The sequence below is a fragment of the Saccostrea echinata genome, unplaced genomic scaffold (genome assembly GCF_033153115.1).
Source record: "Saccostrea echinata isolate AGI-Se365-2 ecotype Australia unplaced genomic scaffold, CSIRO_AGI_Sech_v1 ptg000001l, whole genome shotgun sequence".
NCBI lineage: Eukaryota > Metazoa > Mollusca > Bivalvia > Ostreida > Ostreidae > Saccostrea > Saccostrea echinata.
The window spans coordinates 51,629,307-51,650,852 of NW_026889750.1; the positions used below are offsets into that span (position 1 = coordinate 51,629,307).

At 33.9% G+C, this 21,546-nt stretch overlaps 2 protein-coding genes across 2 annotated transcripts; both read right to left on the bottom strand.

Moving 5' to 3' along the window:
• Positions 1 to 639: 639 nt before the first annotated feature.
• Positions 640 to 7,148, bottom strand: LOC133180679 (protein-tyrosine sulfotransferase 1-like). Its single transcript, XM_061315149.1, has 2 exons — positions 6,246 to 7,148; positions 640 to 2,022 (listed from the first exon to the last, which is right to left on the bottom strand). The coding sequence occupies exons 1-2, from the start codon at positions 7,064 to 7,066 to the stop codon at positions 1,761 to 1,763; spliced, it is 1,083 nt and encodes a 360-aa protein (XP_061171133.1). The 5' UTR covers positions 7,067 to 7,148; the 3' UTR covers positions 640 to 1,760.
• A 690-nt stretch (positions 7,149 to 7,838) lies between these two features.
• On the bottom strand, positions 7,839 to 13,836 carry LOC133180689 (mannose-P-dolichol utilization defect 1 protein-like). Its single transcript, XM_061315159.1, has 5 exons — positions 13,499 to 13,836; positions 13,322 to 13,387; positions 12,994 to 13,126; positions 12,493 to 12,697; positions 7,839 to 8,801 (listed from the first exon to the last, which is right to left on the bottom strand). The coding sequence occupies exons 1-5, from the start codon at positions 13,686 to 13,688 to the stop codon at positions 8,571 to 8,573; spliced, it is 825 nt and encodes a 274-aa protein (XP_061171143.1). The 5' UTR covers positions 13,689 to 13,836; the 3' UTR covers positions 7,839 to 8,570.
• Positions 13,837 to 21,546: the final 7,710 nt, after the last annotated feature.

Here is a 21,546-nt window from a genome sequence, read left to right on the forward strand (position 1 = left end):
CATTGGATTAGTAATAAAAGAATCCCAACATATGGCATGCCTAAACAAACATTGTGTTAAGATTTCAAGCACCTGCGATGAGTAGTTGCTGAGAAAACTGCGACCAAAGTTTGTTATGTATGGTACAGACAGATGCAGGGATAAACAGAAAGTTGACATCGGATTTGTACCAAAATGAATCCCATTATATGGCATGCCTAAACAAAGAGTGTGTTAAAATTTCAAGCATCTGCAATGAGTAGTTGCTGAGAAAACTGCGACCAAAGTTTGTTATGTATGGTACGGACAGACGCACGGATAAACAGGAAGTTTACATCAGATTCGTACAAAAATGAATCCCACCATATGACATGCCTAAACAAAGATTGTGCTAAAATTTCAAGCATCTGCGATGAGTAGTTGCTGAGAAAACTACGACCAAAATTTGTTTTGTATTGTACGGACAGACGCACGGATAAACAGGAAATTGACATCGAATTCGTACAAAAATGAATCCCATCATATGGCATGCCTAAACAAAGATTGTGCTAAAATTTCAAGCACCTGCAATGAGTAGTTGCGGAGAAAACTGCGACCAAAATTTGTTACGGACAGACAGACAGATAGACAGACAGACAAACAGATAGACAGACACACAAGGGGAAAACAGTATACCCCTCTCCTTCGGAGCGGGGGTATAATAAATGAGGCATTTTTTGTGAGTTGAAAGTGATATGTAACAGGGATCTTGATTTATTCATTTTCAAAGAAAAGTCTACAATTAAGTAAATGGCAACTAATTGTCAATAAAAATAAGGTAAAATATACCAAAAGGTCTTATCCATTATATAAAAACGAAGAAAAAACCTATATAAATAAACAAAAAATATATAAAAAATAAAATTAATGGTATGTTTATCCTGGTATGAAACGTGTACCATAATTCGTTGAACATGTCAAAAAATCCAAATAAATTAATAAATGAACGTCATAATTAATTCTGTTTACGTTTACATTCCATATTTAGCTTCATCATAATTCTAATTAAGAATGAACATTGTTTTTCCCAACTGATAAATTGAGAAAGGCGAATTAACATATTCTGGACGGGTTGAATTATGCAAGGAACTTTTATCTCCTATTCTTTGCAGATTGGTGTCGTATATTAATTTGACTTTTGTTTACTGGCAGTACTGTTCTGTCACATTAATTACAGACACAGTATTTGAATTTTTACTTGTACAAATTTGACACAGTAACCCAGTCCCTAAAGATTTGGACAAGATAGAAACCTGGCTGTTTGTTGCATGTATGTACTTCTTACAAGAAGTCATTACCAGCATGCAAACAAATTATCACATGTAGTACGGTATTTTTAATTCAATCAAAACGGCTGTGAAGTATAACTATTATCCAGGGGAAATGTAAATGTATTGTCCTTAAGGCAATGCGTTCATCTTAATTCATAATCATCGCATTAATTATCAAATAGTATCAAGTTTCCTTTTTGTAAATGATTTTATGTGGTTATGATGAACAATGGTAGCGTAGAATTTGCCAAATAATTTACTTTGAGCTATAATACATTAATACTGCAGTGTAATTCAAACAAACAACTATCTCTAGACCCTTTCATCTCTAAACAATTCTTTTTCATTTCCATTTTCTCACAGGTGAATATAGACTGAGGTAATTTTTGTGGAACGTATTAATACATAGATTTATGTAAACTTTTATAGAAGGCTCATCTTACTATTTACACGGATCTTGTACATGTTAACCTATAACATCTGATCTGTGACATCTATCCCTTTATTTCTCCAATACTTCTTGTATTGTTGTAGATGAAGAGTATTGTCCGCAATCCTTGGGTCCATATGATCGTACTGTGGAGGGTTTAGTTCAGGATCGTACCCTAACCTCCGCAACATTGGTGCTATCTTCGCCATGTTTCTGACTGTGCTGCTAGAGTATGTCCCCACCCATTTACTGAGGGCTTCAAGGTTGACTGGTTTTACCACCTGGTCTGTCGATCTCTCTGACCTGTAAAAAAAAAACAAATGTTATTAATTTAGGCTACATCGACTTCGACAGTTTTTCTTATTCTATGCTGAGCAGATCATGAAACCGATAACGACATATAAAATCATGGCCCTGTGGTCACTCATTTTGTATTTCACTCATAAAGTGTAAAGGTCGCAAATAAATTGATGAAGACGAATTTACAATTACAATTCTTTTGGAGTACATCTAAGACTATTTTTTATAGAATCAGGAAAAGGTAATAGATATATAAATTTAGACATCATAACAGTTTCATAAGGGAAGAGAAAGTCAATGTATTCACATGTAACATAAAAATTAACATGTGACAAAAAGAAACAAAATAGTAAAAGTTTATATAATATTCTGAATAAAGCTTAATGGTGTGAAATAGGTGGCGAACAATGATCGATTTAAAAAAAAAACTACAAACAATACAAATCTGTGTACAAGACATAACACATGGAAATTCCAGAGATAAAATCAGGTGCTTAAGAGGATAAAGCATCCACCATCGACCGGTCACACCGGCAGTGAACCCTATATATTGATGAGGTAGGGGAAGTAGCCCGTAGCCAAATTTAGTATGAAATATATCAGTCAAAATACGACCCGATGATAGGTTGTATTTGCTAACAAGGTCATTGTAACAACTATAAAATTTACGGAATGCCCACTTTAAACAGGGTTGTTGAAATACCTGTAACATCAGCTTAATTGTTAGTAGCTTACCTCGGTTTGAAAACTGATCGTTCTCAGAGCATGCTGTTGAGTATCGAAAAATTTATGAGATACATGTATGAACACCAAATGCAGGTGAAAGTCGAATAAGGAAAGTTGATGATGGAAAACCTGAAATCATCTCGTTTGTCATACAGCTTAGTTGTAAGTCGGCTCTTATAGTCTCAAGTTAGTGAAGCGCATCCAAATATGAAACAGATGTGACAGATTCTATGGTCTTTTATTTCGAGTTCACTGGGATAAATCGAATCGACATATGAATGGAAGTAACCCTTGTTATAGTAAGTGGGTTTTTTTTTCTCTCAAGTAGAAATTTCTGCTTCATAGGAATATTAAACAGGTCGGCTATGAGCACAATTAGTGCCCATCTGATTACAACAGATTTTTGGAAGACCTGTTCTCCATAGACTACATAGATGTATATGAGGAACTCTGACACCCTTTTGATATCAACTTCAGATTTCTTTTTTGTACAATCAGAGTGATTTTCTACAAAGTAATATTGTAGATGACCAATCACAATATATGAAAATTTCAATTCCATTTTTATTGAAGAAGCAGTTGTTTATGATATTAAAAAGACTATTTTAGTTTATCATGAGGAATGGTTCTTCTTTACCCTACAACTATAGTCTTGCTGGACACCTCATTACTGGTGACGCACATACAGTTCATAATGAGGACCTTAAATTACCCATTTTAAAATGGCCAAAATTTAGGGAATCTCGAGCTTTCAACTGGCGTCATAATTTCATAAATATTATGGATTCTGTGGAAGATTACGCCAGGCGATGGGCCAAACATGAAAAAGAAGACGTTGACACTTTGTCAGAATGGATTAAATGTATCAGATGGACGTTAAAATCTCGCGTTTAAGCGATTAAGGGGCAATATGAAAACCATATATCCTTCTGTGTTCAATAATTCAGAGGTTTATATGAAAAGAATTAGATTACACGATCAGCTGGTACTTTTCCCAGCTGGCAAAGCAGGTAACAACATTATCTTTGTTTGCAAGCTTAAGGCTCATTATTTTAGTTGTATTTTAGAGGAATTGGGATTTAATTCTGCAAGTGGTAATCCAACTTATACCCATAGCCCCATTTCTAAGGAGGAAATTCTTCGAAATCATATGTCAGTTTTAAATATTTTTAATATTCTCAACAATCAAAATGAATTTGAATTACCATACTTATACTGGATTCCTAATCTTCATAAAAATCCTTACAAACAAAGATACATAGCGGGTTCTAGGAAATGTTATACCAAGCCTCTTTCTTACTCTTCACTGAAATATTAACAACGGTGAAGGAGAAACTTCAGGAGTAGTACAACAATATATTCGAGAAGTGGTGTAAATAAGATGTGGATACTTAAAAATTCCAAGGAACTTTTTTTAAAAGAATTGAAATCACAAAATTATACCAAAATCAACACTTTATACAACCATTCCCCACGATAAATTATAGTCCAGGCTTTTTGACATCATTGACAGCTGCTTTTTAAATAAAAATAAACTCGTAAATTTACTTACTTTGTCATTAGTCATTTGCAGCATTATTTTGTTAAAAAACATTTCTGATTATACACACACGTACTCTGAAGTTGACATTAAAAAGATGCTTGTGCTTCTAATTAACAATATCGATGTAGTTTTTGGAGACCAGGTCTTCCAGCAATTTGTCGGAATTTCCATAGGAACCAATTGCGCCCTGTTATAAACAAACTTACTTTTGTATTCATATGAAGCATAATTTATTCAAAATCTTATACATGAGAAGAAAAAGACACTTGTTGTAGCCTTCAACTCGACATTTAGAAATATATCGACAACATTTTATCAATTAACAATTCATTCATATGTCGGCTCGATATATCCCAGTGAGCTTGAAATAAAAGATATTTCAGAATCTGAAACATCCGTTTCATATTTGGAAATTTTACTAGAAAAAGACGTTAATAGTTACGTAACAACCAAGCATTATGATAAACGTGATGACTTCAACTTTTCAATCGTCAACCTTCCTTACTTACGTAGCAATATACCCTTTTTACCTACATATGGGGTTTATGTCTCTCAATTGATTCGATACGCAAGAGTATGCTCTACGTACGAACAATTTCTAAAACGATGCAAGCTATTGACAAACAAGTTGATGAAACAAGAATATGAACAGTCTCGTTTAATGTCATCATTTCGCAAGTTCTATGGTGGATACATCGACCTTGTCAGCAAATACAGTCTATCATTAAGTCAAATGCTGACTGACATTTATCATACTAATTGGTAGGCCATTATTTACACACCGAGTTCTCTAAGGATTTTTCCTTTTTTCCCCGATCATGACAAGGAGCACACGGCGGGTGTGACCTGTCGGCAAGGGATTCACACTCCTCAATGGCATCTGATCCCATCTTCGATGTTTTAGAGGTCCATATTTGCTCTGCTCCTGATTTGTATTGTTTGAATAAACTTTTGAGCTTGAACACTGTTCATTATCTCCATATGTCATTGTATAAAGTATAGAAAAGGCATACGTTTGGATGTTAATGACTTAGAACAATTTTGTGATTTCAAATTTTCTAAAAGATCTTTAGATTTTATGAGAATCACCATGCATCTGATTTTCATCTTTTACCGAATATGCTGTTTTACAGTACGTCTGGCGTTTCTCCTTTACAGCAGTTAATGTTTTTGTGAGGTGTAAAGATAAGAACTTGGTAGAGCAGTTGCTGGACCCGGCAATTAATCATTGTTAGAATTTTTATATAGTTTGTGAATCCAGTATAGGCAGGGTAGATCGAACTTACTTCGTTGACTGTAATGTTACAAATTTTAAAAAAGACTGAAATGTGATTTTTAAGAATTTCATCCTTAGAAAGTAAACTTTAAGAATAGGTTGGATTTCCGGAAGTAGTATTTAAACTAAGTTCTTATAAAATACAATTGTAATCATGAGCCTTTCAAACAAAGACGATATTGTTACAAGCTTTTGTCTGCTGGAACCATAACAGATCGTTCACGTTGTCATTTTAACTAAATGTATCATCACTTCCGATTTAATGAAAACGGTAAGATATGTGGTTTACATATTGCCTTTTAACTTTCTAATACGATTTTTTCCATATATTTCTAAAACACTGAATCCATTCTGACAAAGTGTTCAGGTCTTCCACAATGCAATATCAAAAAATCATAACTGGTTACACCTAATTCGGATTAGTAAAAAATATCATAAAACAATAATACAAATTTACTTTTATAAACACATGAAATTCTAAATTTATTTTTAAAAATGCATTTAACGATAAATATTTTTTTCCATTTCCCCTTGTTTTTATATACTGTGAAAGTGTTCGAGAAAGACCCTCTTGAAAACCGACCCCCCCCCCTCCCCTTAATATCGGGCGATATGATGTTTTCCTTAGTTTTTATATACGTTTGGTCATCGTTTTTCTACATTCGTTATTTGGTTACTTACTGTGACAAAGAAGCGCCTCCTTTTTTTCCTATAAAGTCCTGGTGATGGAGCACATTGTTACTCCAAGGAATCTCCAAGAATTTTAATATTCGCCGCATCCAGAGTTCCGGATGAAGACTGAGCTGTTCGTAATACACCGGCATACATCGATGTGGTCCGATGTGAAGACATTGATTATACATCGCCTCTATGATGCTATTCCATCTTTCCAGACATTTCTTTGGATCTCTTAGATCAAAATTGGTTATTGTAATCTTTCTGGAAATTATGGAATGAACACTTGCTCGTCCATCTCTAACCATTAATAAGAACTTAGCTCTAGGGAATAATTGACTGAGGTAAGTACTGTGCTTCAATGTAAAAGGATCTTTGTTACACAGCCATGGAGCTGGATCGCCGTGGTTTTGAATTATTTCCATAATAAATGCTTCCACAGCTGAATCTAACACACGGTCGTTAAGCCCTGCCTCGGCCAATCTGGATCTCTCCCTCTCAGACTTCGTCCATTCATGTCTAGCTTTCAAAATCCTCGGAATAACACGTGTTTCCTCGCCACATCGTATATCCTGATGGGCATCTAACATCACCCTCATCAACGTAGTCCCACTGCGGGGGACTCCCCCGATAAAGATCAGGGGAGCGGTGTTCTGTTCTTGTATTTTCTCTTCAAGTACTTTTGGCTTGTCGTTTTCATTTTGTTGAAAACTGATATAAAGCGTTAGTGCTCCAATCCAGAATAGTATGAGAAGAGTGGAGTATTTTGTCAGGCCTCGCATTCGGACGATAAGGTTTGTTGACAGCGGTTCGGGAACTTCCCTCATCTGAGCTATACATGTAACATCAAAATCGTCAAAAAAAATCCTTTGAAGATTTGACACTATGATTGATCAGGCATAAGTTTCTGTTTTTTAAATCTTTGATCTAGCACCGTTTTAAGCCAATGACCACTTTTACAGATCATGAAATACGAAGATTCCTCATTCCTTCATAAAATTCATACAATACTAAGGTCAGGAAGTTTGAATTTATTAATGGAAAAAGCTTAAGCGTCGTGTGGATTTTAATTAAGAGACCGACTTTATAAATTATTTACAAAATCTCTGCTCAGGTACCTGTCAGGTAAAGTTGTGAATAAACGAAAATGAATTTTGTTAGGAATACAATTTCAACGAAATATGTCATCACCTGGGACGATTAAACAACTATAAATTTGTTATGTATGAACATAGTTCACACATGTATGATTACGCTTACACTTTAGAAAGAAGGCTTTTCTTGTATTTTAACGTAAATATTGCAATGAAAAAAGTTCTAAAAGAATTCTATTCATAAAAAACGTTTCACAAAAATGTGCTCATTATGGTATTTTCAAGCATTTTATCAAAATTTGATTCATTTTCAATCGTAATCATCGTTGTCAATACATCCAGCATCATTTATTAAAACTTTAAACGTGTTTTTTAGTTTCCCCATTAAAAACTTCAGCTTAAGATAATTTTATTGATTTTCATACAGTGATTCTAATTTTTTAATTGCTGACCCATAAAATTCTGTATTTTTATTCAGTTTTGAGATCAATCATTAAGATAACAGTAATTTTACCAATTGTTTTAATGAGACCATCATAAACAACACTTCATGTCGCATGAATGCAACTAATTTTATTTTACATTGTTGTATTCAGTGAAGAAAAAAATTTATCCCATATTTACCCCTTTATCCCGTGGATATGACTCATCGGATAATTTTTTTATATTCCACAGTTAAGTGCAGTTGTGACGTCACAATGGTTTTTGCGTTAGAGTGATGAAGTAGAATAAAGTGGAGTCCTATATAAAACAGCGTTAAACATTGGTTGTGAAGTATTAAACATGGGATAAAAAGAATCTCCCATGATTTGTAGTTGGATATGACTTTTATCCCACTCGTTGTGTGTTTTTATCCCCTCGCCAAGGCTCGGGGATAAAAAAAAAAACCCACATAACTCGTTGGATAAAAATCATATCCAACTACAAATCATGGGAGATCCTATATATATATATATATATATACAAACAGGCATAATTCAATGTCATAAACAAATCTTCAGTTCTGTCTTTGAGATTTTTACTGCAAGTGGGCGGATTCAATTCCCCTTAAAACAACATACATGTAGCCCTTACAGATCTCTACATTCTGATCACGTGGCTATGCACTTTGTCATGTTTTACACTTTGGGAGGATTATGCAGTGATCATATTTGGCACACTAGATTTCTTAACCCTGATCTGGAAGTTGTTCATGTAACACTCAGGACACGCTGAGTCCTGTCATTGCTCCAGTGTTTCACGTCACTCTCTTGACCTTCTTTTCTTTCCTTCTGTAGTAAACAATCTGACCTGTGATTATGATGTTCAACAGACTTGCCTGGACGAAGGTGAAGATCATTATTTTGTCCATGGTCAGTAGAAGAGAGGATGTGAACCTCCCGAAACTTTGGAACGTGCTGAGGAAGGCTGTGGCCGCGGACAGTTGACCAGTACCATGGTTCTTATAATTCGTGTAGATTTGCATCACCTGGATAAAGAGATGTGCGAGATATGAAGGTAAATGTACATGTGATTTAGAGATTGGATTTTATTTGATTTTTTCCTGATATTAATAAATCAATTTTTTTACATCAATGATTTGTATTTTTGTACTTGTATATTTGTATAATCTGTAGAATTATAAGAAAATATCTTTTTAAAATACCATAATGGAGACTCATGTGCGGGGGCATGATGAACAAAATTCAAGATAATCTTATTAATTCGATAACCTGTCAGCATATCTTTAATCCGATAAACTGATGTAAAGTTCATTTAGTGTAACAACTGATTACACAAATGGACATCCATAATGAACTGACCACAGAGTAAAGCATCACGTGCGTAATAGTCACGTGATAATACTGTACCGTAATATTTATTACAAGCTTATCTTTTAAAAAGATTGGTGAGCTAGCGCTGTAGCATAATATAATACAGAAGAAGATATCTGAACCATTTGTTAAATTTGCTGAATCGATTAATTATAATAGGAAAGCAGATTGGTGCACTAGGGGTTGAGTTGGGGGGGGGGGGCACAATTCAGAATGGTGAATCTAAGAGTGTGCTTCACGTCGGCAATGGCATAACTCCTAACTGTGCTTTAAGCATTCTGTATTTTACAGTAATTTCAATTTCGAGGTGAGTAGAACCAGTGAGCACCTTCGGGCCTTTCCGGCAAGCTCGGAAAACATATCCGAGGTTGCCGCGGTTTTCCGAGCTTGCCGGAAAGATCCATGAAGGTAGATAAGAAAAGCTTGCATTCATTACAACTTTAGAAATAACAGTCTTGGTTTTATAAAACCCGAGTTACTGTTACTTTTTGTTCATTTACGTGCAGATTAGACAACAATACACGAAACTTTAGATCATATGTATTTCAGATGATAAACACTAAATTGACATGTCTTTCAGACATACTCTGAGAAAGATTTTTGTTGTTGTTGTTGTTGTTTTTTCCGAGCTTGCCGGAATTATCCACTAAGGTGGTAAAACTGTAAGGAAAGCTAGATATCTAGAATCTTGGCATTATATGGCCAAATTTTTTCCTGTTCTTTTATGTGTAGGTTAGACAATAAATTTTAAAAAAAAATTCAGAATCCTGATCTAGACTGGTATTGACTGTCTCTAACCTACGAAATGTATATCGCGCATATCAGACAGGAAAGGCCAGTGTAAATTCGGATCATTTTCTAATTTTGTATGACAAAACGAAATTGTAATCGTACAGTCTATATTGTATCTACAGTAGTTTTCCCAGAATCCCCGACCGTGAAGTCGAGCATGCGTATTTCAGAAATATAGACTAACGTAGTTGCTAGCGCTCGAGAGCGCTAGCAATTATCAAGTGAGAATTACTATTTGTATGTGTGTATATGTCGTAATTATGCATTCATTTGTACCTCAGGTTTTTGTACCACAGACCTAATGTTATTAAATTTATGGAATTAATGTCAACCAAAAATGAAAAAATGCTGAAAAAATTATGTATGTTTATTTTAAAAATTTATGATGCTGTCTGTCCTCCTTGATATATATTTTCCCCTCTCTTATTTATTTATTTTCCTTTTCAATCATATGTCATGTTTTTTGTTTTGTATATGTACCTCTGACCAGATTGTATATAATGTATATATGTTGTTAATGAACCCCATGTACCAATATTTTGGTTTGGGTGAATAAATTGAACTTGAAGGAAGATAACTAGGCTTTCTAATTATAGTGTCAACATAAAACGTTTTTATTTGTCACTGTATAATGGTCTTTCTAAATTTGCATTTTAGCTGAATGAATTTGGAATTCTTTATATATATGACTAGAATTTTAATTAGTTTCTGCCTCTCGCACTAACAACCGGTATTTCTATGGCTAACTTTCTCTTTTATTTTACATTAATTAAAGCTTAACACTCTAGATAACATATTATTCTGTCTACTTCTTGTTAAATAGCTATTTTGTTTATTTATATAAGGACCTATATATTTTAAAGAAAGTTCCCTAGGTTTATAAGAACATCCAAAGTACATGTGTATAAGAGGATTATAACGGAAATTATGACAGACTTCATTTTCATCATGGCTGAATGTTTTTATACGAATTTAATATGTATTATATGATATCTGTTTTTCATTATCTCAATAAAAATTCATTTCCAGCTGTCAAAAGCGACATTAGCAAGAGGTTTTATGTTGAGCGTCAACAATGTAATTTTAGAACTATGTAATTATATGTTTATTAAGCCCTTGCACTAAGAAATATCTGTAACATGTAACATTTCTTTCTTTTTTTCTTCTGTATTGTCATTCTCCAACAACTATCTTTTTGTAATGTGCAGTACTATAGTATATATATATATATATATATATATATATATATATATATATATATATATATATATATATATATATATATATATATATATATATATAAGGGATGTCAACGAGTACCCGGTTAACCGGGTACTCGATCGAACGTCCGAGTATCGAATACTAAAAATGGTACTCGGTTACTCGGATGTGTATTTTTTTCTTATTTCAAAGTACATATTTTCAAAAAATAACTTAAATATGCGCACGGTAATTAGCGTGTCGTCATCTACACCTGTAAAATACCAGTTATCGCCTGTGGCTGTGTATATACAGTAATTAGTGACCAATAATTTGGTACACAGCTGTTCTCACCTATTGTGGCCCTTAATTTTTGGATGGCTTCAATGATTGTTTTCAGTGAACATCGTTTAAGTATGATCTGTTATCCTCAAATCATTTTTAAAATATTTAGTTAACATGCGACAGCAAAATGCATAACCCACTTCAAAAGTGAATAAATAACTAAAGACTCAAAAAAAAATGTTGTAAAGTCAGTTTGCGTAGTAAGTTAAGTGTAAGGGGGGGGGGGGGGCAAATAACAAATGAAATAATAGTAGACTAGCGATCCTAACAACGTCCGTTCCTTCTGTTTCGCTAGTCTAATAATCACAATGCAAACCTGCGTAACAGATTGTCCTAGCTCCTTTTGCGTTAATGAAATAGATCCTAAACAAGAACTGTAAACCATTTGTAATTTTTATGTATTAATTGTGTTTTTTGTGCTTATTTGATAAATAAAGAAAGGGGTGTACAAGGCGATGGCGGTCCCCCGATCTGAGACAATATATTTCTCATTCATCAAAGTTCACTGAAAAGTTATATTTTTCTAAAATAATGTTTCAGTAATATCATCTTCAACACATTTAATTCAATTATTTTATTGAATGACTTTTTGATTTATTATTTGTTTTTTAAATTGACAGGAAAGCATATTTAGTGGAAAATGGGTTTCTTAGAGACATAAAAAATAATTTCGAATATGAATGGGTCAAGTTATATATATATCATAAAACATATGAAATATGTATGGATAAACCTTTTCCACGGGGGGGGGGGGAGGGTCCAACAACTTGTACATTGTATTATTTGCACTATGTTACCTTAGTACAATACATTGACAATAATAAAGTGTAATCCTTGTCAAATACTGCGCATGTTATCATCATAGAGAAGACTTATCCGGCTAACACAGCGCATGTTATCTCCAGAAAGAAGAATTACAAAGCTAACACTGCGCATTTTATCATCAAAAAGAAGAATTACAAAGCTAACACTGCACATGTCATCATCAAAGAGAATTTGAAGACTTACCCGGCTAACACTGAGAACAGGCATGCTGAGAATGTTTAATGAGATAAGGAAAGTGGTAGGCAGCAGAGGAAGCAGGAGCGCCAGCATAACTACAGTATAGAGCAGCATAAACAGTAGAGCCGACAGAGGGCGTCTGTTGTACTGCAGTAACAGGCAAACCAGGATAACATTCTCTACCATAAACACGAGATTCTCGCCCCAAGTACTGAAAAATACAGAGAAAATGTTTTAATAAATGTTTTTGAACAGATAAACTATTTTGACAAGCTTCAAAGAAATTGGTTTACAAAGATACTATATGCATATAGACAGGTACCGTTGTAGAACAAACTTGTTCTATATAAATATATATATATATATTTTAAAGTTATAAAGCTTACCACAGAAAAAGCATAAAAGCATATATTATAATATTTTAATATAATAAGTTTATAATATTTAACATATTGTATAGAAATATATATACACGTATTTCTAATTTGCTTATACTTAATGACTTACTTAATCGGAAACTGCTTCCAAACGGAGTATGCTACTATTGAGGATGATGCTTCTAACATGAGAAGCGTGCTCATGACATTGATTCCAGAGCCATTCCGTCTTTTGAGAACTTTAAAAATTTGAGGAATTTGTCCTACAATAAGAACATTATTTTATTGAATACATGTGCTTTTCTGGCATGTTATTCGTCAATTAATGACTTTAAGTGGACACTTCCGCAATATTAAGGGACACTAAACATTGAAATCTGTCTGAAGGAGACTACTTTAATGCTTGCTTGCATAAGAATAAAGAAAAAGTTAATTTTAGATGAGTATAATACTCGTACCAAGAATCATAGATCCAATTAATACATAACCATAAATCTTCACCACAAACGTCAGCAGGCATTGTCCTGTCAAAAAATGCTAGATGTAAAATCTAACTTCAAAATTTAAAAAGGAGGTGTGCTATTAAAATCTGAGAAATGTATACGCCGGTAAAAGATGGTATTTGCATTCCATACCGTAAAACAGATATCGCCTCTGAAAGAGTTCCGTGTAACAAACATCGGGGATGCCGACACCACCGATGGCTTTGGCTGTGGTTGTAGAGTCGAACATATTCCAAGCACTGTGTAGGAGTTCTAATAATTCATATACACCGAGTACCACGCTGTCAAACGGCTTATATACCCAATTATGGGTATCATTCATAGTCCACAACGTCTGACTCCGCGATAACAAATAACACAAGGTGAAATAACAAATTGATAACTGAAAATATCATCCGATATATACCCGCCACTATAATGGCCTTAGTCTGTCCAGACAAACTATAAACACTACTTAACGTTGTATCAGCGAGCGAGCGTTTAGAATGATGAAGAGTACCAAAGTCCACATCACTTGTGTAAACAACAACAGGTTTACTAATACGTGGTATTTGTAAGCTTCTTAATTACAGCACAGCTGATGTTGTGTATTTTTGTTGTGTTATGAAATTTACGAAAGTTACATTTGATCAAATACCATTTTGATCCAAGATTTTTATGGCGGTGTGACTTTTACGACTTACGACTTAACAAACGGAGATCGTGGTACGGAACCATTCACTACGACTATAAATAATACCTAAAACTAAGTATTTGATCGAAAAGAATTAATTAGCAATGTAAAATGCTCAAAAGAGTAGATTTGGCATTAGAGCGTTGACTTCTCCAAAGTGTCCGACTTTGCATTTTGTTTAGCATGTGTTTCGATCATGTCGGTAAATTACTGTTTGTTTGTTTGAGATCTAACTTTTCTGAAATGCCTCGTTTTCATCATTTACATAAAGAAAATACATGTAAATCGTTTAACCTAATAAAGATGTCCTTCATCGATGAATTTACTTTTCATAAGATGAAGCACAGTTTCCAATCGTGAAAAAGAATGATTCTTGTAAAAGTAGTGTATACAAACTTGTTTAGAACACATAACATGTTGATATTTCAATGCTAGTACTTGTTCTATTTTATATCTTTTAACGCTTTGATTCATGCATCCTGCTCATTATAGGGAATTATGTAATTCCCAACCTTTAGGGGTTGCACATGAGCGAAAAAAGTTAAAGAAAGAGCATCGCAAATAAAAATTTAACTGAAATTAAAAATATAATCAGACAAACGTTGACTAAGTATACTGTAAAATCACATATTTTCACGGGGCAAAATTTTCGTGGGGATTTGATTCCTTGGATGAAGAAGTGCTAACTTGTCATTTATTTGATTTTTTACATCTCGTGGTGGACATGAATTGGTGGGTCTCTTCATACCTCGATATCAACGAAAATTAAACCCCCACGAAAATCACTGATTTTACAGTATTCATTATTTGGAGATAGATTAGTTTTGTAATAAGTATATTCCATAACTGGTACAACTGGGACAATTTGAAATATTGTCAACTTTAAATCTTAAAAAAAAAACTTTCGCTTTACCCCCCCCCCCCCGGAAATATAACTTTACAAACGACATTTAAAAATAAACAGGCTTTCTTCTCAGCAGGCATTGATAGTACTGCTCAATTTAGCAAGTTTTGGTGTTTTATTAAAAAATTATGAAATTATGTATTATGAAAAAATACTGGTTAGTGTGGATTTCGTGGTTGAAGAAGACACATGAAACTTCATTTTTAACTTTTTTGTTTAAAATTCATGGGTCTGTTCATCCACGAAAGCCTCAAACATTAAACCCAACAAAAATAAAAATGACATTAAATTCACTTCTAACCCCTCCTTCCTGCACGGTTACACCATCAGCATTCTTTACCATGTCTGTGGGGTTTGTTCACTGATTATTATAAAGTCTAGACAGACCATCCACTGGTGATAGCTAGAACATATTCTATAACAAGGTCTTAGAGTGACTCGCACTGAGCAAGGACGTGATTTGTAGATATAGGTACACGTACACTTATAACAGCTGTTTACAGTGATGTCTCCATCTATATATGATTTACAAAATAAAACATAGATAACTCAGATAACATTTAGTTTGATGTTTTTTTCATTAAAGTTATCGGATATTGACATTGCATTATGTACAGTAACCGATTATTTTCTTATATATATGTCATCTCGAACGAAGTCTGGTGTCATATTATTGCTCTAACCTTAACTCAACAGGAGGGTTTGAGGGTTTGTTTTTCTACACCGATGAACACAATGAATCCAAATGCAACAATGAATCCAATGAATGCAATGAATTATAGTGTTTCCCCTGTAGGTTATCAACCCCAAAACCCCTCCTTAGCCCAACCAGCGGGATTTATAACGCAAACTGATTATGGAAACAAAATTGATAATCTTGCTCAAAAACTTGATCAAATGTTTCAAAAGTTGAATAAGCTTGACAAAATCGAGTCAAAAATTAATTCATTTGAGCAAAAAATGGTAGGGGTTACCACCGATGTGACTGAGTTGAAAAGAACTGTGAGTGAACTGGAAAAAAGTGTGAAGTTTACCGCGGTGATAAGGTAGATGAGAATGAGGTCATTGGTAATGAAATTAAAGACAAACTACAATCCATTCAAATCCTTGAAAGATCAAATGCTAATTTAACTGCAGAATTGGAAAATCTGAGTCTTGAAGTGAAGGAACTTAACAATCGCTATGTTGAATTACAAGCTCGAACAATGAGAGACAACTTGATCTTCTACGGAATTCCTGAGTTTCGAGATGAAAACTGTGAAGAGAAGATAAATGCATTTATGCAAGAAAAACTAGAGATAACTCAAAAGGTAGAATTTCATAGAGTGCATCGGATGGGAAGGAAGATACCTGAGAAAGCCAGACCAATTGTTGCAAAATTTGTTCTGTTTAAGGAAAAGGAACTGGTAAGGAGGGCAGCCTATAAATTAGCAGGAGAAGAAAATAAACAATTTGGAATTAGTGAACAATTTCCTCGTGAAATCAACGAAAATAGAAAATTTCAAATCAGCTAAGCAACAAGAGAGGAGAGCACAACTCATTTGTGATAAACTTTACATTGATGGGGAACTTTTCACACTTGATGAATCAGACGAGGAAGAAGAGCATGGTAACACAGATTTAAATTTGCCGCCTCGACGACGTACAGACTCGCGTCTATCAGCAGCGGCTCCAGAGTTCACACCGAGACCCAGGGGTGGAGGCCGAGGAGGATCGAGAAGAAAGTCGGGACGTAGGAAATAGGAAAACCATGGAGGGTGTCAAAGAAACGCGTCCGAATATCTAAGTGAATCATCAGACTCTGACTCTCTTAAAAACTTTAACAACCAACTCAATGAAAATGTCAACACAAAATATCTTGATACCGTGCTGAAAATACTTTCTATTAATGTTTGCGGTATTAACAGACGCCTAAATTACCCTGAGTTTCTAGAACTAGTGAACCATTACGATCTTGTGTGCTTCACTGAAACCAAAACAGATGACCTTGACAGTGTTGAACTGAAAGACTACGTATTGTTCGCTAAAAATAGAAACGTATGTGCACGAGTTCGATCGGGAGGTCTAATTGTCGGGTTTCGTAAAACCTTATCGGAATTCATTACACCAATAGAAACTGATTGTAAATTTGTTTACTGGTTAAAGGTGAAGGGTGAACTGTTTAATTGTAATAGTGATGTTTTATTTGGTATTGTATATATCCCCCCACAAGGTTCATTATATAGCTCACCAGAGGCATTTGATGAAATAGAACTAGAGTATTTAAACTTAATAAATCATTTTGATTTTGTTTGCTTGACAGGCGATTTTAATGCAAGGGTGTCTGAAAAAAAGATTATTTTGAAGAAAATGAATTGTCTGAATTTGAATTATCCTTAAATGAAGATTGTGATAATTTAAGTGATGTTAACAAGTTGGGTAAATATAATGTAAATATTAACAGAAAAAGTAGTGATAGTAAGACGAATGCTTATGGATATCAGCTACTGAATTTTTGTAAGGCAAATAGCTTATATATAATGAACGGTAGAGTACCAAATGATGAAGAAAAGGGGAATTTTACAACTACTAGGTCAAGTATTGTTGACTATTTCATATGCAATGCTGATTTTTTTCAATTTGTAAGACACTTTGAAGCATTAGATTTTAATTGTTTGTACTCAGATATCCATATGCCCCTGGCATGTCATCTAAGTATTATACGTAGTGACAATGAATTAGAAGGTATGTCACAAAGAAATTTACACGAAAGAATTAAGTCGTGGGACTCCACTAAATCGAATGATTTCTGTAATAATATAAGTACACCAGATCTACTAAATATCGAGCAAATTATGGACAACAAAATTTTAGACCCTGATAATATAAGAAAAGACGATGTTGATTTTTTGTTTAATACCACAGCTGACCTATTACTATCCTCGGCCAAAACAACATTTGGCACATTTTTACCTCGCAATATTGATGTAAGTAGAAACAAAAGAATAAAACAATGGTTTAACCCTTTAACCCCCAGAGACGCATTTGGACGCATTTTCAGCATCATATATATTTAACTGTTGGCGTTTTCTAAAGATTCGGGTTACAACAAAACAATTGATATTTTCTGAAACTAGAGAATAAACTTAACATTTTTTCTACTCAAATTTTTTCTGTGCGAAGTTGACAAATTATCATAAACTTGAATTGAATATTGCATATCATTGCAGAAAGTTGATAAAACTACGCATAAATGACTGACTTTATGCTATCTTCTGTTGGCTTTATCTTGATTACAAACACAATAAAATAAAAAGTGAATGCCATAATCTGAAAGTCGGGAATTTTCCCTACATTTTTTATTCCTGACATTATAAGGTACGTGCATCCGTTACAGAGATATTTGTTGTTGAATATTTGAACTTTTACGAGTAAAACACACAAAATGCACTATGACGTCATTTGTCGTTTTACATGCACAATGACATCGTTCATGAGCACAGTGTAAAAACAAACTGATTCTGTTGATATATGGAACAGATTTATTTTTGAAAAAGGAATTATTTGTAAAGAAGAGTTAATGTACGACACGTTTTGATCGAGACATAAACATGTAATAAAAGGAATTTTCCATAGCTTTGGGAGTTATATACATGAAGTAATAGTCTATGGCCCAACGCCCCGATTGCATGCACCCATTTTATTAGAAATCCCTGTCGAATTTTGTGTCACTAGTCCTACATGTAGTAGGAATAATTAATCAAATTATTTAATATTATCCTCACCATTTTCTTCAGATTTATTATTAAAAATGAAAAAAAATATATATAAATTTTTTTCCAAGTACTTGGAGTACTTTGAAAGGAAAAGTGCATTTTTATTAAAGCAACAGGATAGATAACGCAGTTAGCCTTTTTTTATAATTAAAAGATGAGAAAAACTGTCACAATGAAAAAATATATCAAAAGTACTACGTAGTACGTCGTAAACAGCTGATTTTAATCAGATTGCTATATTTATAGAAATAATTCTGAATAAACACACAGGAAACCCAGGCTTCTTTGTTCGTGTTAAATTCGCTTTTTTCAGTCTTCACAGAGTTAAGAACAAGTCTATATCAAACTGGATAAAAATAAAAACTCGGGATAAACTAACAAATTCTCCCTCATTGCCTAATCCTTTGCAGATTAGCCGGGATTACAAGTATGTGTATTGAGGAAGCTGAAAAGTTGAATCTACTGCTACAACAAAAATAAAACGGGCAAGATTGTTAAATATTTGCCAGAACATCGCGCGAAAAAAGCAAAATGCGCTATTTAATATAAAAACCGCCATTTTACTATTTTTCTAAAAGCTGTGGAGAAATGTTCATGAAAGTTCAATCAGAAGTATTCGGAAACTATGCCTAAGCACTATAATTTTTGTTAAGCTTGTGTTTTCACTATAGAAATCAACGGAAAATATTTTTAAAACACCCCCTTTCCTTTCTACAGCAATTTTGAATTATTATTTAACAAATTCGTACCAAAGCACTTGTTTTGCGGGAGGGGGGTGGGTGTTATGTTTACAGATAAATTTACATGAGTTAAACATACAGTATGGAAAAAATGAAGGAACATTTATCCATGCCCATGAGTATTTTAAAATCTGACTACTATTTTAAAATCTGGTGATGTTTTAAAGCCTGATTTCAATGGATATACATCTTCTAGCCCACTTATAAAAAGAGTTGTAATTAAGAACAATTAACAATTTGACACTGGTATTAATAATGTCATATGGTAATTTTTTTTAATTTACCTGGTGGTAGTAAATACAACAAGAGGCCAATGGACTACATCGCTCACCTGAGCTCAATGGCCAGGAAGAAGCAGAAGTCAGTTCAGTGTTAAATGGGGGAGGGGGCAAACTTTAATTTAAACTACCTCAGAATGCTTCGATATCAATATTACTAATCATGGCTTTGCTGTTCTTAAACAGAAGAATTATAGAGATTTTTCCCCTAAGTTTTCCACTGTCACGGCATCTCATTCTGTAGAGCTCTCGCTCCGTGACTGGAAGGTAAGGGGTTCGAGCCCCGGCCGCGACTGACCTAAGTCAATAAAAAATAGGTAGCAACTGTTCCTTCGCCAAGCGCTTGGCACTTTGAAGTGAAAGTCGCGGGTCCTTCAGATGAGACCTTAATAACCGAGGCCCATGTCACGATAAAGATCCCTCACTGCTTAATAGCCCTGAATGCCTAATAAAGGACTAAATTTGAAGCCCTTGACCGGTATATGGTGAAGTCTCTATAATTTATGAGTTAAAAATTCTTGAACGGGACGTAAAACAACATACAATTAATCAATCCTATGTTTTCCTATGTAAAACTCTGATCTCTCATTGTGGCCCCAAACTACCCATCCTAAATTTGAACAAATTTGAATCTACACTACCTGACGATGCTTCTGTTATAATATGGCTAATCATGGCTTTGCTGTTCTCAGAAGACTTTTCAAGATGATTCCTATATTTTTATCTTATGCAAAACTTAACTGACCCTCTGTTGTGCCCCCATGATTTGAACAAACTTGATTCTACAATACCTAAGGTTGCTTCTGTATAAATATGACTCATAATGGTTTAGTTGTTCTTCAGAAGAAAATTTTAAAATATTTCCTATGTAAAAGCATTTCACAGTAGAAAATGATTTATAAAGAGAAAGTTTTAAAAAATGTAATGAAATAAGCAGTAATTAATTAACAAAGATTGCATTGAAGTCTATGGGGACAAGCGATTTTTTTAAAAATAAACATTCAAATAATAAGAATATTAATAATTACTGTGGTGGAAAGATGCATTAAAACATTAGAAATAGAATGACAATATGAAACGATTTTTGTTTACCAGATAAGTTTTTTTATAATTGATTTTTTTCATTAACTAAAAACAGAGGGAGATAACCCTTACCAAACTTCAAGGTCATAATTAGGACACATCCCACCCTTACACGCTTACAGTAATAAATGGGAATTATGTGTAAATATACTGAGTATTAAACACCTACACATCTGTTGAGTATTCAATTTCATTGAATCTGTTGCTACTAGGGATGGAATACCATAACTTCTTAATTGCTAATTCATCATCCGAATTCTTCTGCTAGCTTCTGAATGCTTGACTTTCCCAAAACTTTGCCTTATATACCCTTTGGTTTGGCTAGTCCATTCCAAGGGTTGTCCCATAGTTCTTGAGAAGAAGTCGAAAATGTGAAAAGTTTACGGATTACAGACGACAGACGGACGCTGGGCACTCTTTGATCAGAAAAACTCACTTGAGCCTTTGGCTCAGATGAGCTAAAACTTACAATATGACAAGTTGTCATATTGTAATTTTTGTATCTACTTCCACCCGGTAAATTCAAAAATTACAATATGACAATAATATAATTCAATGTTTAGTGAATTCTTGTTTGCAATAAAAAAAAAAAGATAGTGGCAAAATTGTCATTTTTATTGAATAAAGGGGTGTAAAATGTAGGCTGGAATCGAGAGTTAGTGTGCGTAGTTCTTTGCCATACTCTCCCCATGACCGTCTTCTAAAACTTAATGATGAACTCAGGCCCGTAGGAAGCAAATTCAGTTG

Bases quoted from the DNA above. Each gene is read 5' to 3' on its own strand.
- LOC133180679 (XM_061315149.1), bottom strand. From the start codon at position 7,066: ATGAGGGAAGTTCCCGAACCGCTGTCAACAAACCTTATCGTCCGAATG. The intron at 2,023-6,245 runs GTAAGTAACCAA...TTTTTTTTACAG, and splicing joins GGAGGCGCTTCTTTGTCACA to GTCAGAGAGATCGACAGACC.
- LOC133180689 (XM_061315159.1), bottom strand. From the start codon at position 13,688: ATGAATGATACCCATAATTGGGTATATAAGCCGTTTGACAGCGTGGTA. The intron at 13,388-13,498 runs GTATGGAATGCA...ATTTTTTGACAG, and splicing joins GAGGCGATATCTGTTTTACG to GACAATGCCTGCTGACGTTT. The intron at 8,802-12,492 runs GTAAGTCTTCAA...CTCTTTATCCAG, and splicing joins CTGTTCTCAGTGTTAGCCGG to GTGATGCAAATCTACACGAA.